This window comes from Sinohyriopsis cumingii, chromosome 12 (assembly GCF_028554795.1).
Source record: "Sinohyriopsis cumingii isolate HCF-2022 chromosome 12, ASM2855479v2, whole genome shotgun sequence".
NCBI classification, from domain to species: domain Eukaryota; kingdom Metazoa; phylum Mollusca; class Bivalvia; order Unionida; family Unionidae; genus Sinohyriopsis; species Sinohyriopsis cumingii.
The window spans coordinates 66,093,857-66,114,531 of NC_142972.1; the positions used below are offsets into that span (position 1 = coordinate 66,093,857).

Below are 20,675 nucleotides of genomic sequence, written 5' to 3' on the forward strand. Positions count from 1 at the left end.
TCACTTTTAGTATCATCTCTTCAATACCACACGTCATATAAAGTTGAGGAGAAGTGAAGGCTGTTATGTAAAAAATAGCACATGAGTAAACTTGTCTACTATATACCTACATGTACTTATTATATTCTATTTGTAGCAGTTGTATATATGACACATTTTCAAGAAAGAAGACACATTTCTTCAATTTTAAAACATGATAATCATTCCATGCCAAAATCACCCCAGGGTCCCTTCTGATTATCTCCGATTTTCAAGAATTTGTTTCTAGTTGTATGTCTTTGTAAATGATGGCTGCATGCAAAATTTCAGTAAAATGTTCCAGTTGCTTATGACGTTATGGCTGAGGGGTAACATAGTTTTTTAAATGTCTGGTGGGTTAATTAACTGCCCATTCATCCACCAAACCTTGCTAACATCAGTACAGCCTTCATTATGAACGTTCCTATTGCTTTCACTGGATTTGACCATAAATTGTGTTGGTAAGAAGAGTTCAATTACTCTCTTCTTAAACCAGTTTTAATTGTCACAGGCTAGGTGTGCATGTTATTTTTCTTATAGTAAATCCAGCCTTTCTTCCCTTCAAGGATGTCCAGGGTATATATATATGATGCTTGGCATTCCTTCTTGCTGTTACTTGTTTTCCTAATGTTATTGTGATTGGGGAATGTATTTGAAGGAGAGAGCTATATTTTGTAATGTAAATAATGTTTCTACAGAAGTATTTTTATAAATGTAAATAATGTTTCTCCAGAAGTATTTAACCTGATCACATTATTTGCACACCCTCCCATCATCTACTCTGCATGCATACTCATTGACCTATTGCTCAGCTTAAAACTTGTGACACCTGGCAACATCAAGGGGAGGTAATGTTCAATGGTTGTTGCCTTTTGCCTATATGATACAGACCATAAAGACCATTTTTGTCCTTTGGAGGACTGGATCTGGGAAGATGTAAACTTATATACCCAACGTTATTGTAATCTTGTCACTGTTTTTGAAGAAAAAAAACTAACTAAAAAAAGGTGCTTTTTCATGCTTTTATACAAAAACTAGTGCTTGTACCAAATTTTGCTTTCATTGCTAGTCATATTTATATTGCATAAGAAAGATGTAAATTTTAAAAGCAGATATTTTTATTTATTAGTTAGGTCCATCCACTTTATGTTAAGGTTTCAGGTATGTTGTAGTTTACACATGTAGTAATATATTAGTAACAAAAATACAAACGAAGTTTCACTTTTCTGTCAATTTAGATAAACTGACCAAAGAAAATAGAACAGCAGAACCACCTCCATTGGCTGGGGAGCAACGGCCATTCCCACTTGTGGAAAAGTACAGCAGTTTTGAAGAGTACTATCATATGTTTATGGTTCCACTTCTGCTTTATGAAGCTTGGGAATGTGTATGTTTTAAATGATCTTTATTTGTTCTTTTTTTTTTTTTTTTACCTTTTGTTTAGAAAAGATTGGTTGCTGTTGATTTCCTACTTGTATGTTCTTAATTCATAGATTTACTATTTCTTAACCGCTCTGGTAGCATAGTGGTTAGAGCATCCACCTCAGATGTGGGAGGTTGCGGCCGAGTTATACCAAAGGCTTATAAAAATGGTACTAGCAGCTGCCTCGCTTGGCACTCAGCATTAAGAAGTTGGTTTTAGGACTGGTCAGCCCAGAGTCAGGATAATGTAATTGGGTGGGACATGACGCTACATGTCTGCAGCATGATGCCCCAGTGCTAGACATCACTGTAAACTGCAATACTGCATCCATCATAGCAGTATGATTGAAAAATTGTTGAAGCTACATTAAAAATACAAAATACACACACATACACACATGCACACATACACGCTATTTCTGAAGTTGAACAGCTACTACAGGAAACATTGGATTCACCATTTGAATACCATAGGTCCATAACAAAATTGTTCTAAGTCCATATATAGACTTCATTTATTTGATTATTCATAGCATTTAATTGATTCTGCATATTTTCTGTTTGTCTCTATTTCTTTACATTTTGTACCATAATAGTTTTCAATAGAGATTTGTGTATTATAACAATTCAATTATGTAGATATGTATGTATATATATATATATATATATATATATATATATATATTCTTAGCCTTATGTTTTAATGCTATTTATGCATCTAAGACAAATAGTTTTTGTTAGAATGTCTTTGTAATATTGTATCTTAATGCCATTTTGTCTGCAATGTTCATCTCCTAGAAACCAATGGGGATTGACCAGTCAAGGATTTTATGTGTTGATGTTGTTTACTAAAGGTAATTGCTCCATAGATGTAACCTTATAATTATATGGACATATAAATTGTTTGTCAAAAAATCTGTTTTTTTTATAGATTATTGACAGTTTTTTTTATAAACATGACTGTCTCATGGGTGGGGTGGAGTGGGGTTAGAAGTTTAAAAAAACCTTGTTTTTCACTTTACATGTCATATTATGGCTGATATCAATGATCCTGGGATCAATGTATTCATCATTTCAAATTTGTGTCACAGTTTTGGTTAAAGGTTTTCATTTGCTTATATTTTCTAATCTCCTTGATAGATTTTCTTCATACTTGCAACAAATTGTTGAAGTTAAGACAAATAATTCTGTGACATGTACACTTGCCTGTTTGATCTTTGGGTCAAGGACACTTATAGAAGCTTTGCATTAAGGTTAGGTTCAAGTCTTTTCATTTGCCTGCATTTCCCAAATGCATTGACTGTTTTTCTTCCTGCGTTGAAAGAATCATCATGAAACTAAGACAAGTCATTCTGCAACATGTTCATTCAACCTTTTTGACTTTGGGGTCAAGGTTATATGTTTTACTTCAATGCTTTGATTTTTAGCTTGGACATGAAGACCTTGGCCTTCTTGATATTTATGTAGTTGTATACTCAGATACACTGTATTTGTGGCCAGTAGACCTACAGCATAAAAAGTGCTGATATACATTATTGTCAAACTTGAATGCTTCAGCACTTTTAAATAAGAAGTCTTTTTCAGGGTAAACTATTTATTGTAATGTATCATATTTGTATATGGCTTTTAAAACATGAAAGTTATCTTTATTCTTTGTTTTCTGTTTGATATATATTTTAGGACCTTTTCTTGGAGTACCATTGATAAATTATGAAAGAATTTCAAATTGGAGGACAACTAGAGTAATCCCAAATTTAATTACAGTGTTTTCGTGACTGGAAGACAAGAAAGGAGCATAAAAACACAATATGTCATAAGATGTACCAAGGTGGCTATCTAATAGATACGGAGCATCAACGAAGTTCCCACAAAATTGTAGAATATGTCGGACATGGTAGGTTACATAACCATAAATTCATGACTTTTGGTGCAGTGGGATGTACTGATAATGATGCCCATCTGACCATCCATCTGTCAGTCCAACCATAGACAAGGTGCTTTGCTGTGGTTGGTTTTTCTCAAACATCATGTAGCTAACTGAAGGTCAGAAGCAGAAGTATATCAAGTGGGGGGGGGGGGGCTAGGTAGAAGGTCAGCGTCACTGGAACTGAAAATGCATGGTAAGTAAAGTTTCCTTGCTTAATTTTCATCAGACTGTGCAAGAAGACAATAATTGCCCTTGGGCAGCTACTTTTGTATTTTTAGCAGTATGGTTGAGAGATCCTGGCTACTAGAGGTGATACAATTTGTTTTGTGATTTCTTCTTAATAAAAGTCAAGTTTCCTCCATCCATTTTTCATCAGAGTATGTGGATAGTCATCATATGGGCAGAGGCACCTCATTATTGATTCTTGAACTCAGAGGTTAAAGTTCAAGGTGACAGGAGCTAAAATTGTCATTTTGGGTTCCACATGACAAGTCTTGTTTTTCTTCAAGTTTTCCCACATAACATTTTTACCAACTTATAGTTGCATTACATACAAGGTCATGCAGCTTCCTGTTGAGTTTGTAATTGATAAATCAAAGTGAAGGTCACTTGATGCAAATTTGCAAAATCACTTCACATTTGCAATAGCTATGGTCACATTGGTGATGGGGGGAATAAGCATTTTTCCTATTTTATTTGTGCGCTTCAATTTTTGTGTTGACACAATGGCTGATATAAACAAAAAATTTAAAGACCAAGTAAAGTCAGCATGGTATGAAGTAAATGGAACTCTACCTCACTCAGTAATTCATCCATGAATTTAAATTCTGCCAGAAAATGTAATTTTCTGTTAAGTTACAAAATCTGACACTTATAAAAATTATTTTGTTTAAAATATGGGTACATAAAGATGGGTGAATTTTTTCAGTAGTCAAATCTGTAATATAGTCCTCGTAAAACATTAACCACATAGGGCCAATTAGGAGATATCACCACTGAACAGCCTACTGGACCTGTACTAGCAAGGTCTAGTGGCCTGGTGTTTACTCGTGGGAATGGAGATGATATTTTGCTTGTAGAGAAATTTGCACAGTATTCACAGTGAAAGTTCTTGGGATTGAAGCTAATTGCTGACAATTATATTGTTTAATTTTGCTGTGGTTTGTTTGTTTACTTTAATATTGTTGTAGGGTTTTAAAAAAATCCATAAATTCACTTAATATTCTGTTTACTGAGGAAAAAAAGTTCTTTGTAGTGTGATAAGGGGTGTTCCATTAAAAGATACATGGAACCAGGGAAAGCACCTTTAAAGTGGGGTACTCACCCATAGATGCAATTTAGAAATTTCTTATCATTTTAATATGAACTTGTGTGAAATCAAAGTACCCTGGCATATATTTAAAAGAAACTGCCTTCCCTGCCTACCATGTATGTTTAAATGGAACAGCCCTACTAATTATACTAATTATTTCATCACAACAGTATTCACAGGTGATACAATAGAACATAGCCTCTGTGGATTGCAAATGATATATATACATATATATATATATATATATATATATATATATATATATAAAATTGTTTTATTAGAGATGAAAATTGAATGACATAATGTAATAATTGGGAGTTTTGGGAGTTCTCTGCAAAAATTGGGAGATATTTGGAGATTGGTAGATAGGCAAGGAACAATCCCAAAAGTCAAGAGTTTTTTCTTCTGGCTTGACAGTTCACATGTATGCCAAAACATTGCTTCATTTTGTTAATTAAATCAGCTATGCTTATATCAACTTAAATGTTGTTTTCGTCGTAATAAATTTTTTCTTCTTCTAGAGTTTACCTGATGCCACAGTTTATATGAGATCTTAAATATTGCCTCTAATATTGTCAGTCAAAACATAATTGATTGCATTGTTTTTAGAGCTTACTATGAGATTTGAATGGTTACAACAAGAAATATGTGAAATGATTCTTTTTAATCTATGAAAAGATCTTCATCCACTGAATCAAGTAAAATAATAGTACAGTGGCTCCCATTCACAGACCAGTGGGCACCTGGTTTATACAGCTGGAATCCCATGGTGCTGACAACTTTGTATTCAAAAGTACCCCTCAAGGATGGCCACCCATCTAACGGAGCTAGAAACTGGCATAATAGTGCAAAAACGGTCAAATTTAGAGTGACCACACAATAGTTACAGATGATTTAGCTCAGATTATACTGACATGGTGGTTTTGCAATGCAATTGATGATTAGTCAAAATTTTAGTAAAATAACATTCATATTAGTTATCACATTAAGTCCATAACCTGGTATTATTCCTTTGATTTTGTAAATGAAAAACTTTAATATATAAAAATTACTTAACGTTTTTCATGCTTTATATGTATTTATTATTCATGTCTGTTTATTTCCCTCTTGAAAGGTTGTCCAGCTGATAAGGCCACTTTCCTGCTGCATAAGGGGTGACCTTCTAAGAGAGTGACCACTGTACTGGCATTCAAACATGTGACCTAATTCAACACACTAGAAAAAGCTTTTAAGTCAAGACTTTCCCATTGTTTGGAAAATGATTCTTTTGTCATCTAATGCCATCTTTTTTTTTTTTAAATGAGGATATTTGACCAGTTTTCTTACAAATTTTTAACAGCAATTTGAAAACAGAACAAAGGAACCTAACTGCATAGTCATAAATTCAGCAGTTTATTTCCATCTCAGACTTAACTGGTTCATATCCTTATTTCGTTGCAGCATTGATTACCAGGGAAGATTGGAATGGGGGTCGCTACATCAGTGAAGGTGACTTAGTATGGCTTAACATCTTTGGAGTTATGACATATGACAGTAAGAACCAGTCAAGTCAACCAAACTGGTTTCCTCAAATGGCATATGTAGACAGTATCACCATCAAAACAGATGGTCGCTCTGTCCTGCGTGTCTTAAAGATGATTCCACAAGAAGGTATTACCTATTGTTTTGTTGCAGAGATTGTGCCATAAATAAGTTTGAAAATTAGTCACATCACTAAGATCAATGTTTTAGTTAAGAAAATGTTCATATTATTCAAAACCGCTCTCGTGGCCAAGTGGTCAGAGCATCCGCCTTGGATGTGGGAGATTGTGGGTTTGAACCCCAGCAGAGTCATACCAAAGACTTATGAAAATGGTACTAACAGCTGCCTCACTAGTTGCTCAGCATTAAGAGGTTGGTGTTAGGACTGGTTGGCCTGGTGTCAGGATAATGTGACTGAGAGGGACATCATGTACATGTCTTTTGAATGATGCCCCAGTGCTTGACATCACTATAAACTGCCACACTGCAGACATTGTACTGATATGACTGACAAATTGTTAAAGGTACATTAAAAATCCAAATCACACAAACACACACACACACACACACACACTTCAGTCCTTGAGCAACTGCTTTTCTTTGCATCATACTTGCATGATCATCTATTGTCCGTCATTGGTATTTTTAAAATTTAGTCATTTTTTCTGTCATGAAATGCCATATGTACAGCTAGACATGCCAGTAGAGCTCATACAGGGGACAAGATATAGGTAAAAGCTGAGTAGGAAGATTGAAAGACAGTACAGGATTGACAGAGATATCCAATTAGCATGCGCACACACACACAGAGTTAACAATCTATGGCCTTAAGCTATCTAACAGAAAGAAAATGAAACCAACATTTAGTAAAATCCACAAATAAATTATTTCCTTAGACTACAGAAGTGAACATTCGAAAGACACTTGCAGTTATGTGAATTAAATACAGAATAATCCTAAATGTTCTATCACAAGTCCAGAAAAAATCCAATGATCTTCATCATCCTGATGTTTCACAAAGATATTCTCTCAAATAGTTTTGAATGTTTTCTGAGTAATCCCAATAATAGCACCTTATTAATTTCAATGAATTATTTAAATAATTCATCTCCAATTGTATCTAAAATCATCTACAAACTCTGATTATAGATTCCCAAAGACTGATCTGAAACAGGAATTAAACAGAAATGAATAATTGCATATGAAACTGTCTGTGTACATTTTTCACATGACCTAGGACAAAATGGAATGTTCTGAAATTTCCTAGATATGTGAGTCATTTCTAATTGGAAAATTCCCTCAAACTGAAAACAAGTTTGTTTCTGGAATCTTCTGAACTCAAAAAGTTATGTCAACATGTTTACAAATGAACATTATCTTAAAGTACAATCCACAGTCATGGACAAAAGTTAAGCACACACTATAAATATACATGACAGTACATGCATACATTAATTAATGTGTGAGTGACTTATATTTCGAATAATAGACCAGACAAATACTGTACATGGTACATTGCAAGCCATGCCCTGGTTGGATTAGGCTGGTGGAAGCTAAGGCTGGTGGTCACTAAATATGGGCAAAATATAGAGAAGTTAATTTTGTAGAAGCCTATACATTGTATGTACCCATGTTAAAGTTTTGAGTATTTACATCATGATCACATTGATTTTTGTATACACAATGCTATTATAACACGTGGGATCATGAAACATGATGCATCTCATTAAATTCATTACAAATGTAAGTCACTGAAGCATATCTAATGCTTCCCTGACTTTGGTTAAATGTTTCATTTTAAGCACTGTTCATGCTAACTAAACTGGATGATTATATGCATGTGTGTTGGCACAAGATACAACATATGGGTTGCTGTGACCTACATTGTACATTTTAATGGCTATGGCAGATCTGCCAACTCTTATGATTTTGTCATAAGTCTTACGAAAATTACCCTTAAAATATGGACTTAGGCATACTAGCAAAAGATATGGGAAAATTATCGTTGCCAAAAAGTCCAGATAATTGGTTCATCCATGTTTTATTAGATCTGGGTTTCATCTTAGAATTAATAAAATTAGTCAGGGAACCAGACTAACTTTACAAAAGCACCCCAGACACTTTAAACTAAACCTATTTGTTCATGTGAAGTGTCTGCATGATCAAACTGTTGATTATAGAATTTTTTAAAATGGCATCCAGAAACCAATGCATCTTTAAGGGGAAAATAAGCTTCTAGAAAAGTGTTACTAATCAACACAGAAGAATATAAAGGAGTACTCAGATTTTTGTGAATAATAGCTGGAAAGGAAACAATTACGAAAATTGGACATCATGTGTCAATTTGAGTATGTCTTTGGCGGGAGATATGATTGTCGTTGTCATGTGAAATGGAAAACAATTTCCAAGAATTATGTCAAGTTGAGAGATAGCAACAAGCCATTGAGCTTCATAGGGTTTGGAACTGGAGTTTGTGCAACTGTACTAGTGGTAAAGGGGCCCCGAGTGGCCGAGTGGTCTAAAGCGCTCTCCGTTACAGATCACTGCCATCTCACCTCTGTCTGCGTAGGTTCGAGTCTCGGATTCGACCAATGTGGGTATGTGAGAAAGTTTGCCAGTAGCTTCTCGAGGGTCGGTGGTTCTTTCCGGGGTTTTCCCGGGTTCTTCCTCCACCATTAATGCTGGCTGCCATGTATAGCCTATCGTGTGCTGAAAAATGGCGTTAAACCCTACAACAACAACAACAACAACTAGTGGTAAATAATGTCCACGAGTACTTTACTAACTTTTCAGTTGAACATAATGTTTGTCATAAATTTGTCAAACTTTTAATTATGTCTTCCAGCCTTACAATAGCAGTTATTGATATTTTGTTACACCTTGCTGAAAACTGTTAAAGCTAATGGAAAAAATCAACTCCCTTACTTAGATGGACTCGTCAGGGTTGGCATGTCTGATTAGATTACATTTTGTATTCAGCGCATGACCATGTTTGTTTTCATTGCATCGAACATATTATCCAATCTAGAATCATATAACATCATGAGGGATGCAGCTGTATTGGCTCTATACCCTTATTGCACAACCAGTCATTATATCCAGTATTTTAGGCTTCATTGATGTGGGTGAAATTTTATGTTTGTTCATTTTTATCGTGCTACAATCGTCAAATCGATGATGATATGCATATCGGATAGTACCACACTTTCTTGCAACAAAACTCATGGTGACTTTAATTTTTGCCTTGATTTTGGTTAGGCTTTTGCATTAGCTTATGACCTCTAAGTATTCGGATTATGCTGACTTGAACAATGAAATTTGGTGAGAAATGCATCTTGACAAAATTACTTTTACTTATCTTTTACACTTCAGCGATTCCGTTGAAATTTTGTGTTTAAAGTTTTTGGGGTACTCATTACCATAGAATCTTGAAACTTGATAATTGTATTTACAATATCTCTTTATACACCAATCCCCTTTGAAGCAAACCACAAGTGATAATGCACTTCGCGCCTTTATCACCCATGGCAGCCTGTGCGGAAACTCCCCCTTTCTCATGAATATGGATAAATCTGCTTAGTCAGTCACTGTGAACACAAGTGTTTTTTTCACACTGTTGTGATCCAACATGACGTTTCAAGTCGTTTGAATGATCAGTGTTTCTTTTCCATGCATAGTCACTTGTCGATTGATAAAACAGTCACTTTCGTTGATGTGTAGGAGATTGTTATATTGTTAATATTGTATTTTTGTTTATGCATGCTCATGAAAAACTGGAAATAACAGCGCAGTGAGCCATGGGTAATAAAGGAGCTTAGCAGATTATTAGCCACGGCTTTTGGCGATGACTGTATCATTACAACCAAAGATGGTCAGCATTACTTACAGTTTATGCTTACCAAGATAGGTAAATCATTTGTGTTTACCACATAACTTTATAGAATTTTCCGTACTATGTACATTCTGGTCAACAACTTGGGTACTCTCTGATCAATGCAGCTGCAAGTAGAAATAAATATATTAATTCAAAGGTAAACTTTCCTTATAAATGGCATCAATACATTGTATATTGTGAGAAATTACTCTGTTCAGGTTAATGTGTTCTTGTACTATGAATGAGTACATATTAGGTGTGTAGACAACATACATTTCATGTGAGGCTGCATTTAGTTGTGGCTAATCAAGGTAATTAGTGATGTATGAACTGTGCTTGTAATGGTGGTCATACTTGCTTTGAGAGTTAGTCAAATCCTGTGACTTCCAATTGGTAAAATCTAGTGATGGACAAATAGCTTCTGAAGCTGATTTAATGAACAATGATTTGAAAGAAGAAGAATCAATTAATTTCTGGTTTCCATCAAGTCACAATAGTACAGCTACTTGGATGCCATATGAAATATGTTTTGTTTTATTGTTTTGTGTCTTTAATGTCTATCAGAGGGAAACTTTTGTAGGTTAAGATAACTTTGCAATGAATTTTATTTCTGCATAATAATTTTTATTGTTTGCATCATTTGTTAGGGACTACTAAATTAACAGTCTGTTGAGACAAGTTACAAAATTGCTGTTTACATTCTGATTGTATATAATAAAGGAAAATATACTTACAAAAATGGTATACCAGCTGCCTTGCTGGGTGCTCAGCATTAAGAAGTTAGTGTTAAGACTGGTTGGCCTGGTGTCAGGATACTGTGACTGTGTGGGACATCACATTGCATGTCTGTTTCATGATGCCCCAGTGCCAGACATCACCATAAACTGCCACAGTGCAGTCATCGTAGCAGTATGACTGAAAAATTGTTAAAGCTATGTTAAAAATCCTAATCACACAAACACACACACACACACTAAAAAAAATCGTATTCTTTTTAGAGATGACTGTCATTTATTTAGTTTGATGGTTGTGCTGTATTTCCAGATCACACCAGTGTCTCTAAGTACCTTTTTGTGATGATGTATGGGAATAAAATACCACAGATGACTTCATTTTTCTGTGTTATTAACTTCAGCGTGTAACTCGTATATTTTCACAGAGCAGAACAGGCCTGACTTCTATGTTTACATGAAGTTTGTGTTCAAGATCCGCTGGAGAAAGTTTCGACCTATGCATGAGAAGCCATCAGAAGTTCATGTAAGTGACATTGACCTTTTTACAATAAAGCGACTCATCTTATTCATTGTTACCATACAGCTTTAGCATATATAATCGGGAAGCAAATAAAACAAAATAAACCACATTTTAATATCAGAATTACAGTTTGATAGTAGTAAAATCAACATAAATTAATGAAATGATCTTGCATCTGATTGGCTGAACTTGTTGCCATTTTTAAAGTCAGTGTTTTATCAGATTTTGACCACGTCCTAAGGGCTTAAACTATGTAACAAGAGAAGCAAAAACCAACAAGTATGATGTAATCCAAAAGATAAATTTATTTTCCTATAACATAAAACAAACAAAATGAAAGAATTAAAAATAGCTTACAATATGGTATGAGTTCCTAAAATATTATTATGTTCTATCAATTCCAAGGTAATCCAGAACCATTCCAAAAGTATTCCAAATGAAAGTTTTAATGTGCTTATTTGCTAGCACCCCAGAAGAGTCACTGTTTTAATATTCAAAAAGTTTTACTTGACTTTTTGGTAAATCCAATGAAATAGTTAAATGGAGCCACCATTAAATGATGTAACACATTGAATAAAACTCACTGACAACCAACAGGTTGTCTGTTTGAAAGTATTTTTGTTATCTTGTCATCAGTGAGAATTGCATATAAATATATAACTAAATGTCTGTCTGTAATCTGCATACTGGAAATACAACCAGTATGTCAGCATACATAAAAGGGCACCACCTACCTTCCAAAGATGGAAAGACCCTGTAGTTCATATGTGTATTGATATGTATCATATTGCAGGCTGTGCATCATGAATCATATTGTTATGCAGCACAGATGTATCATTTCACCATAGTTTATAATATTGTTATAAATGGTCAGGTTCTATAATAAGTGAGGTATGTGCATATTAATGAGATATCTTACTTCTGACTGGCAGAATTTGTTATATCTAGATGTAGAGAGTACATTTCTCATCCAGTTTAAATAAAACTTGAGTTTATGTCATCAAGATCATGGTTGACTTCTTATATGAGCAAGAGACTGTGATGTGAAGCTTGGGAGATCATTTGCATAGGTTGTATTCTAAAACGACTATAAGGCCACTTTGGTGAAATGGAAACAGTTAAATTATAAGCCAGGTAAGCTATATCAGGTCCACGTGTGCCCCTTGTTGTGCAGACATGTTCCATTGTTTATTTGATCCTTCACCTGTATTACTGAAGCACCGGAAAATGTTGCGTTGCACTGGATTGAAACATCTGTATAACTATGATTGTAGCCATTACATGTGAATCCAGTGGGTTTGATGTTGTAATTGTTTACATTTAAGTACAGTAATTAATGGAATTCATGAATACAATAATGGATGAGATGGTCTTAGTAGTGATGAAGTTATGTACAACAAATTAAAATTTACATTGCATCAGCTAATTAATACAAACAACTGTTAATATAGATGTGTTGTGGGGATTGGAAGACCTATGACACCAGAAATAACCATGCACATATATTGTTTCTTGAGAATTCTTGATGCCATTCCAGCTGTCATTATTCATAGGGCAAACTGTGGACAGTTGGCTAAAATTCTGATATGGATTTTGGAAAATTATAATATCCATCTGAATAAATAGATTACCATTGCATATATTTTAGATAGATCAGTGGTAGTATTAAACAGAAGGAACTGTTCTAAGACCTGCATGTATATTGGGCTCCAGAATAAAAAACACATTAAAGCAAAAAACATTTGACAGCCATCTTTTTTGTTTTTCTTATAATGATTTAAGCTGCTTCAAATTTTATGATGTACCATTGTTTGTTTGCTGGTGTCTGTATTTTAAATTGCTATTTTAATTTTTTCAGCAAATCAGCTCCCTCATTACAACGATTCGACAGTACCATGCTCTTTCGTTGTTACCCAGAAGTCCATTATGTCAGGACATCCTGAATCCAACATGCAGTTTAACATTTCTAGACAAGGAGACTTATGTGGACCCAAGCCTTAAGGTACTGTATTCACAGATGAGCTGCCTGGATTTATAGATGGGGATGGTCCACCTACATTTTGAAATGTGGACTCGGTTTATCAACCAATCTCAAGACTGTAAGTTAGATAGGTTGTGAATAATAAGTTAGATAGGTTGTGAATAATAAGTTAGATAGGTTGTGAATAATATGTTAGATAGGTTGTGAATAATATGTTAGATAGGTTGTGAATAATAAGTTAGACTGGGTGTCTCCTTGGGAAAAGTACTTGTCTCCCATTTCCATGTCATGATATAGCCAATAATGTGTTGAAATAGGCTGTTAAGGACCCCCCCCCCAAAAAAAATGGTACAAAATTTGCATGCAAGAATTACTCTGCCGGTACAGTTTTAATATGTGTTTGTCTATGTACATAAGGAAATCAATTTGCACATGTATCAGATAAGCTCTACATATTATTTTGGGAGTAAACATTGAATAAGACTTTTATTTCCCATGTATTTTATTCCACACATTTATTAAGTTTACTCTGTGTGTGTGTTGCAAATTTGTGATCATTATCAAAAAGCAGCTTGCCTCTATATAGTCAGCCACCCTACCTATCAGGCAACTATATTAAGATTACAATCACTGAGTACATTGTTGTCCAATTATATTGCTTATTCTTTACAAGAAGAAATTAAGACTGCTGCTGGGGCCCCATGTGGCAGGGTGGCCTTTACTGATCACTGCCATCTCACCTTTGTCCACGTGGGTTTGAGACTTGAGTTGGCCAATGTGGGTATGTGAGAAAGCTGCCAGCAGCTTCCCTTGGGTTATTGGTTATTACCAGGGTTTTCCAGGGTTCTTCCAATGACAACAATGACTGCTGCTAAATATTAAAGAATATCAAGAATAGGCAGTACCGTTATCTCTGATTTATAGCTCTTTATTGTGCTTGTTGCAAGATTTGTACAGTTCACTTTAAGATTAATCACGGTGGAAAGTTTTACAGCAAAAATAAATTTAAGTCTTAAATGTAGCTTTTTGTATTAAGACAGAAAACTGTTATGATTAGACTTTCTGTGCTTAGTTTATTTTTGTTGACCACTTGGATTACACTCATCCCTTTCTTGGGACTAGCAGATACGGTGGTGTCTTATTATATTGTATATGTAGATTGTGTAATACAGAAAATATGTAGTCTAATACTGAAAATTAGGAAATATGTTAACAGTGGGTCTGACTTTGAGATCATGAGTGAAAGTAGAAACTACTGCCTAAAACAGTGGAGATAAGTATGGTATATAGTTTATTGTTATCAATATGAGATTCTTTAATGAATCTGGTCATTTGCTTAATTTTACATTTCAAGATTATTGTCATGGTTACGAATAGCATTGAATGCAGAAACATCTGACCTTAAGTCACTTTTAATGAATACAATTTTGTATCATGAACTGTAGATATTACATGATGACTGGTACATTTTGCAACATTCTTCACCACAGATTTGGTTTCCAAAACACCCATTAATCTATCATTGTACCCTCAGTTTTGACTAGATGGGGATAAATGTGTACCTGAAATACAAAAGTGAGTGGAAATGCTGGTTAGTAGTTTAATAAAGAAGTAAATTGATATTGTCTTTTAACTGTTTAATTAAAGAATAGAAATGAACAAATTCAGAAACAATAACTGACCTCAAATGTGGTCTTTAGTTTTCTTGCACTTTATGATAAAAGAATTGATGATATTAATGATTTAGACAGAAAATACCTATAGTTGCACACTTTCATGAAGAATCTGAAAATGACAGTTAGTTTACTTTAGAGCTGGAATTATTCATTTTATTTCATCTTTATCCAGGTACATTATAACTCTTCACAAGCAGAGGCCATTGCTACAATTACAAAAATGGTGTTGTCTCCTTATGCCTTTCCCAAAATCTGTCTCCTGCAAGGACCACCAGGCACAGGAAAGTCATACACCATTATTGCACTCATCAAGAAAATCATGAAGGTAATTGTGATGTGTTTAAAATACAAACCCGTCTTAATGTTCAGCCTGTTTACAATGGCCTTTCTAATTCCCTCTTGCAGAATTTGTATATTAAAGTCCAGTATATAAATGTCAACTGCCTTCAGTGCTCGGGATCCAGGTGTTTCTTAACCAAACAATGGTTTTTCCCTGCCTCATTCAGTCACCAGAACATATCTACATTCACTATTCAGTCTGTGCCAACTGAATATTTGCTTCCTGAGGAAAGCATTGTGAATTGATGAGCAAACATTTCTTATCTCAAATGTTCTCATAACTCCAGTCACATTGATAGTGCAAGTCATAGGTGTCAGTACATCAAATTCAAAAGCAAGGCACTTTTATCGTTAGGTGGAGGGTTGAAACAATATTGATAATGTAATAATAATAATAATATTAATAATGATATTAATAATAATAAAAAATATTTAATGCATAGTTTTTGGTCAAAATCTAATTTTCAAAGTTGGGCCTCTGTACAGCTTTCCCCTGTATGCAACAGCCAGTTTTGCTTTTTCCCATGAGTAGCTGCTGGTGACAGGTTTGACTCTATTATCAATTGGCATTTTAAAAATACTTTAATTTTGAGGTACAGATTTCCATGTAGTTCTTATTCGCTAAAAGCTAAAAATGTAAAGGCCCAATGAACAATTATTCTCATGTGGAGAATCCAAGAATTAAAAGACTGATGAAAATGTTATGCATAAAACCTTACAACTGATACCCAGAAAAATGAATTCACAGAAAAGAAATCATAGCTTGGTTGGTGTACAAGGACCTGTTGGAAAACAAAGGAATAGGCAGACTTTCTCCTTGCTTTCTTGAATATATTTTAGCTTGTCAGAATCCTGCTGATTGTAGTTAGCATAGTTGGCTGATAGGTCAGATGAGCTCATGGTATGAATGCATCCTTTGTCTGTTCATATGTGAATCAGGGGGCCATATTTCAGATCCAGTTTTATTACACTTGGAATAGATGATTGTATCTTCAAGCTCTTAGATGAGTTTGACAATGAACTAGAGCTGTGCTTATAATAGATAATCTTGCATCTGATTAGGTGGATTTGTTGCCTCCAAGAAGGCATTGCTCTGATCCAGCATTGATTAAACTTAGAACACCCTGCTTATATCTTAAGCTCATGGAGGAATTGGATAACGAGTGAGATCCATACATATTGATGAGGTCACATTGCATAGATGCTTGTAGAATACAGTGAGCAAGCTCCATGCATATTAATGATGAGATAGTGCATCTGATTGGCTGAGTTTGTTACCATTCTGGAGGTTGTATTTCTGATCCAATTTTAATTCATCTTGGAACATATATCTTTAAAACCATGTATGAATCTGAATAAAAGTGAGATACATTGAATTTCATAATAATGAGGTGATGTTGCATCTTATCAGCTGATCTAGTTACTATTCCAGAGGTCATAATTTGTAAAGGGTATCAGAGGTGAGGAGAAAAAGAAGATACAGAAAATTTAATAGCATTGTCTAATTTGGATTTATTTCATCCTAATAATGAGTGGTGAAAAGAGTGCAATGTCCACGACTGATTGCATCACCTTCCTCTCATGACCCATGTGTCATGCCTTCCTAATCTCTTGTCTTCCTATTCTGAACGCTTCATCTCTTATGGACTTCCTAGTCTTTTATTCAGAACAAGTCATCTATTTCCGGACTTCCGTCTTCGGACTGTCCTGTCTCTCCCAGGAAACTGTTTCCTTAATGCTGTTCTCTTAAAGAAATTGTGCATCCTAGCACTAAAACCTGTCTTTTCTTACAAGATAGCCACCTGGTCCTCTTTTCTAGTTTAAAGAAGAAAGCACTATTATTTTTAGGTTTCCTTGGAGCCAAACTTCTTCTCTCAGGATTTCGGACTAAAGAATTTCAACCCAGGTCATCACTTTAAATTCACATTATTTCCAAAGTGTATGCCTTAATTTACTCTGACCAATCATAGACAGCGGTTCCTAAATTTTTCCTAAGATAAACATTTCTTCTGTCAGATTTTGCACAGCCTAGAATCTCTGAACTATGTTGCGTATCAATTTCTCTTTGAAAATGATAATTTGACATGGGTTCCTATGAAGCAGTTATGGTTGGTAGCTCAAATGTTTACTTTCTGAGGACAGCATTGCAATGCCCTGGTCAAATCTCAATGAGTTATAGCTGTTAGCCTTTCAAGTTCAACTCTGACATTTGGGGGGCGGGTAAGAAATGAAGAACAGTTGAAGTGACCCTTTACAAAGACTTTTCTGGCTTAATGTGATAAAATTTGAATGCTCAATGCATTCAACTTTATGATTCAATACTATTCAAAATTCACACTTTACAATGACTTATTATTTTGGCCAAAAATACTGGAGGAATTAAAGGACCTGTAACTGGATGATTCAGTAAACCATTATTCCTTGCTGGACCTTAACTCTTGCCACTTCCAGTATGTGTAGGTTCATATCAAGAAAATGTATGCTAGGACATCTGATAAGCATGCTGATTAGTTGGCATTGCTGCTGTAAGGGGGGTATCTTGCATCTGATAGTACCATTTTTTAAGGGTTTGTTATGACTCGGCTGGGGTTTGCACCCATGACCTCCTGCATTCAAGGCAGACACTCTAAATTAAGGTACACTATAATATCAAAAAGTGACATAAAAGTTTTTTTTTCAACAAAAAAAATAACCTGTCAAGAATGGGTCAACAAAATTTGACAGGATCATTACACAACAGACTTTCAGAGGCCATTGGTGGCCAAGTGGTCTTTGATGCTTGCCTTTACTGATCACTGACATGTCAGCTCACACCATGTGATTTTTGTCTCAGGCACAGCTGACATGGGTTTGTAAGGAAGCTTGCATATTATTGGCCAGTGGTTTATCCCAAGGTTTTCTCAGGTTTGTTCTCCACCTGATATACTGGCCGCCATGTATAGTCTATCATGTACTGAAAAATGGCATTAAACCCACAACAACAAAAACACAACAACAGCTGTCCATTAATCAACAGTTCAGTTCATCAAGATAACATACATGTGAACAGTTGCATTTCAGCCAAATTTGGTATACAGCTTTACAGTAACGAGATCTTGGATGAGTTCTGTTTTCAGCATTCCACTACATCATTTACTTTAGTTTTTGGCTCTGATTGCCCATGCATCTATCCAACTTTGTTTTCAGTAGCACAACTTGACTAAAGATAAGTGAATTTCAGTATCTAGTATGCAGTATTTACATTATGAAACTTGGAATGAGTTTGATTTTCTGTAGTCTGCAACAAAATTGTCAGGAGCTGTGCATCCTTTTTCTCCATCTTCCCAATCTCGTTTTCAGCAGCATACCTGTTTATGTGATTATTTGACCAGCATTTATGAGCCTCTACAAATTTTTTTTTATAACATTACACAACATGATTTACAGGAGTTATATCCACAGACTGTCAGTCCTCAATATCATTCAAGAGTAAAATAAATGAAGAAATGTTTGAATTTCTGACTCAAAAAAATTTACTTTTATTTTGAGGAAACCTAAAGCAAACTATTTCCAGTTTTCAGCATCATCATTTAGAGGAGGTATGGCCCTAATTCCTCACTCTCCAACTATCGATTACCCAGATTTTTGTGTGGAATGTTCTTCTAATCAAAGATATCTTAGTCTAAGGCTTTAATTAATGTTTTCTAAAAATAATACTTTACTTTCTCCATCGAATACATTACTTGATCACATTACATTAGGATAACTTTCTCTGCTACTTCTGAATCCAGTCATCCTAGAAAAAAAACTGTCTGTGTTATATTATGTAGACAAAGGGAAGCAGCTTCTGCATGTTAACTCTATCCAATCTGTGGCCACAGTTTTACACGGATGTACCAGATTTTATTTTCAATGTCATGCTGTGAAGATGTCCACCATAGAATTCATTTCATCTTGTACTTAAACTTAAAATCATCCATTTGTTATTTCCAGTGGCAGAATAAGCTAAAATGTTGTTTTACATTGTGCATACAATATTTTTGTGAACTCTGCTGAATTTATTCATGATTTTGCAATTGTCATACTATCGGTTATTTTATTTTTGGTAACTTTCAATTTCACCAGAGAAAGTTATGGGTAATGTACTTATCAACTATTCACTTCAGAGTATTTTCAGTAACACGATTTGCATTATTGCAATATATATATTTGTTGTATGCACTTGTTTGTTAGAGATGAAATGAAAGTGACGTAAGGTTGTCCAGGATGGACACGAGACATGTCTATGCACACAATTGCACATTGGCACATGTAATTTGTGTGCACTTTGGTACAAAAATACATGGTCAAACATTCTGAAAAAGCAGCTTATGGGCCACAAACATGTGCACACTCCAACACAGCATAGCATGACTTTTAACATACACCTTGCATCGGAATCATTGATTAGCCTCATGAGGGATGTCAAGATGCAGTCTCCACCCCTCATGCTCAGGCAGAGTTAACACTAGAACGTACTGTATCAATGAATACAGTAGAATCATTGTTTGGTCTCATGGGTGGTGTCAAGATGCCCATTCCACCATGCATGATGATGCAGAATAGATGCAAAATGGCAGCAGAATATGCTGTACAAGTGAATTCAGTAGAATCATTGATTAGTCTTATAGATGATGTTGAGATGCCTTTTCCATCTGCCATGCAGATGCAAAAACAGTAATAGAATATACTGTGTTCATGAATACAGTAGAAAGCACAGTTGATTCTAAACAAGTCTTGGAATTGCATTTGATGAAAAATGACAGCCTCTTTTGTCGATATTTTGATGAGTTGAAATGGCAGTAAGCCTAAGACCCTATCAGTGATGCATGATGACTCCTTAAAATCTGTTACCCCATCCATGCATGGCAATCTTGAGGAAATGAGCCCAATATTAAGATTTGCCTCTTGACCAGTATGGTATTGATGGATGGTTGATAACAGTATGGTACAGATGGACGGTCTCCTCACAAGAGGTACAAAGACAACCTCAAGACGTACATCAAAAGGACAGACCCTCAACCCCACCAGCTTGAGCTTGCTGCCTTAGACAGAAGCCACTCCCATGCCCTGACCAGAAAAGTCAGTTCCACCTTCGAGGCTGACCACTGCCAGCATCTTGCTGCAGCTTGTAAGAGACATCACAGCGCTGTGTCCCAGCTACCGCCAACCACCTGTATCCCATGCCCCACCTGCAAGCGCCTGTGTGCATCGGAATTCGGACTGCGGAACCACATGCGCATCCACTGTTGATGAGATTGCACAATTTGTCATCCTCGGCTCGAGAGACTACCAAGATAGAGATGGACCTTCCATTCCAAAACAGTCTGTAT

General features: G+C 35.2%; 1 protein-coding gene across 2 annotated transcripts in view; it reads left to right on the forward strand.

Annotated features, from left to right (window-relative positions):
• The window catches only part of LOC149786614 (uncharacterized), a 109,105-nt gene that overhangs the window by 34,127 nt on the left and 54,303 nt on the right, over positions 1-20,675 (forward strand). For both annotated transcript variants that reach the window (XM_089977123.1, XM_089977124.1), the window contains exons 8-13: positions 1,257-1,405; positions 3,205-3,334; positions 6,120-6,329; positions 11,234-11,331; positions 13,187-13,330; positions 15,158-15,310. In XM_089977123.1, coding sequence (XP_089833249.1) covers positions 1,257-1,405; positions 3,205-3,334; positions 6,120-6,329; positions 11,234-11,331; positions 13,187-13,330; positions 15,158-15,310 — 884 coding nt within the window. The remainder of the gene's footprint in view (positions 1-1,256; positions 1,406-3,204; positions 3,335-6,119; positions 6,330-11,233; positions 11,332-13,186; positions 13,331-15,157; positions 15,311-20,675) is intronic.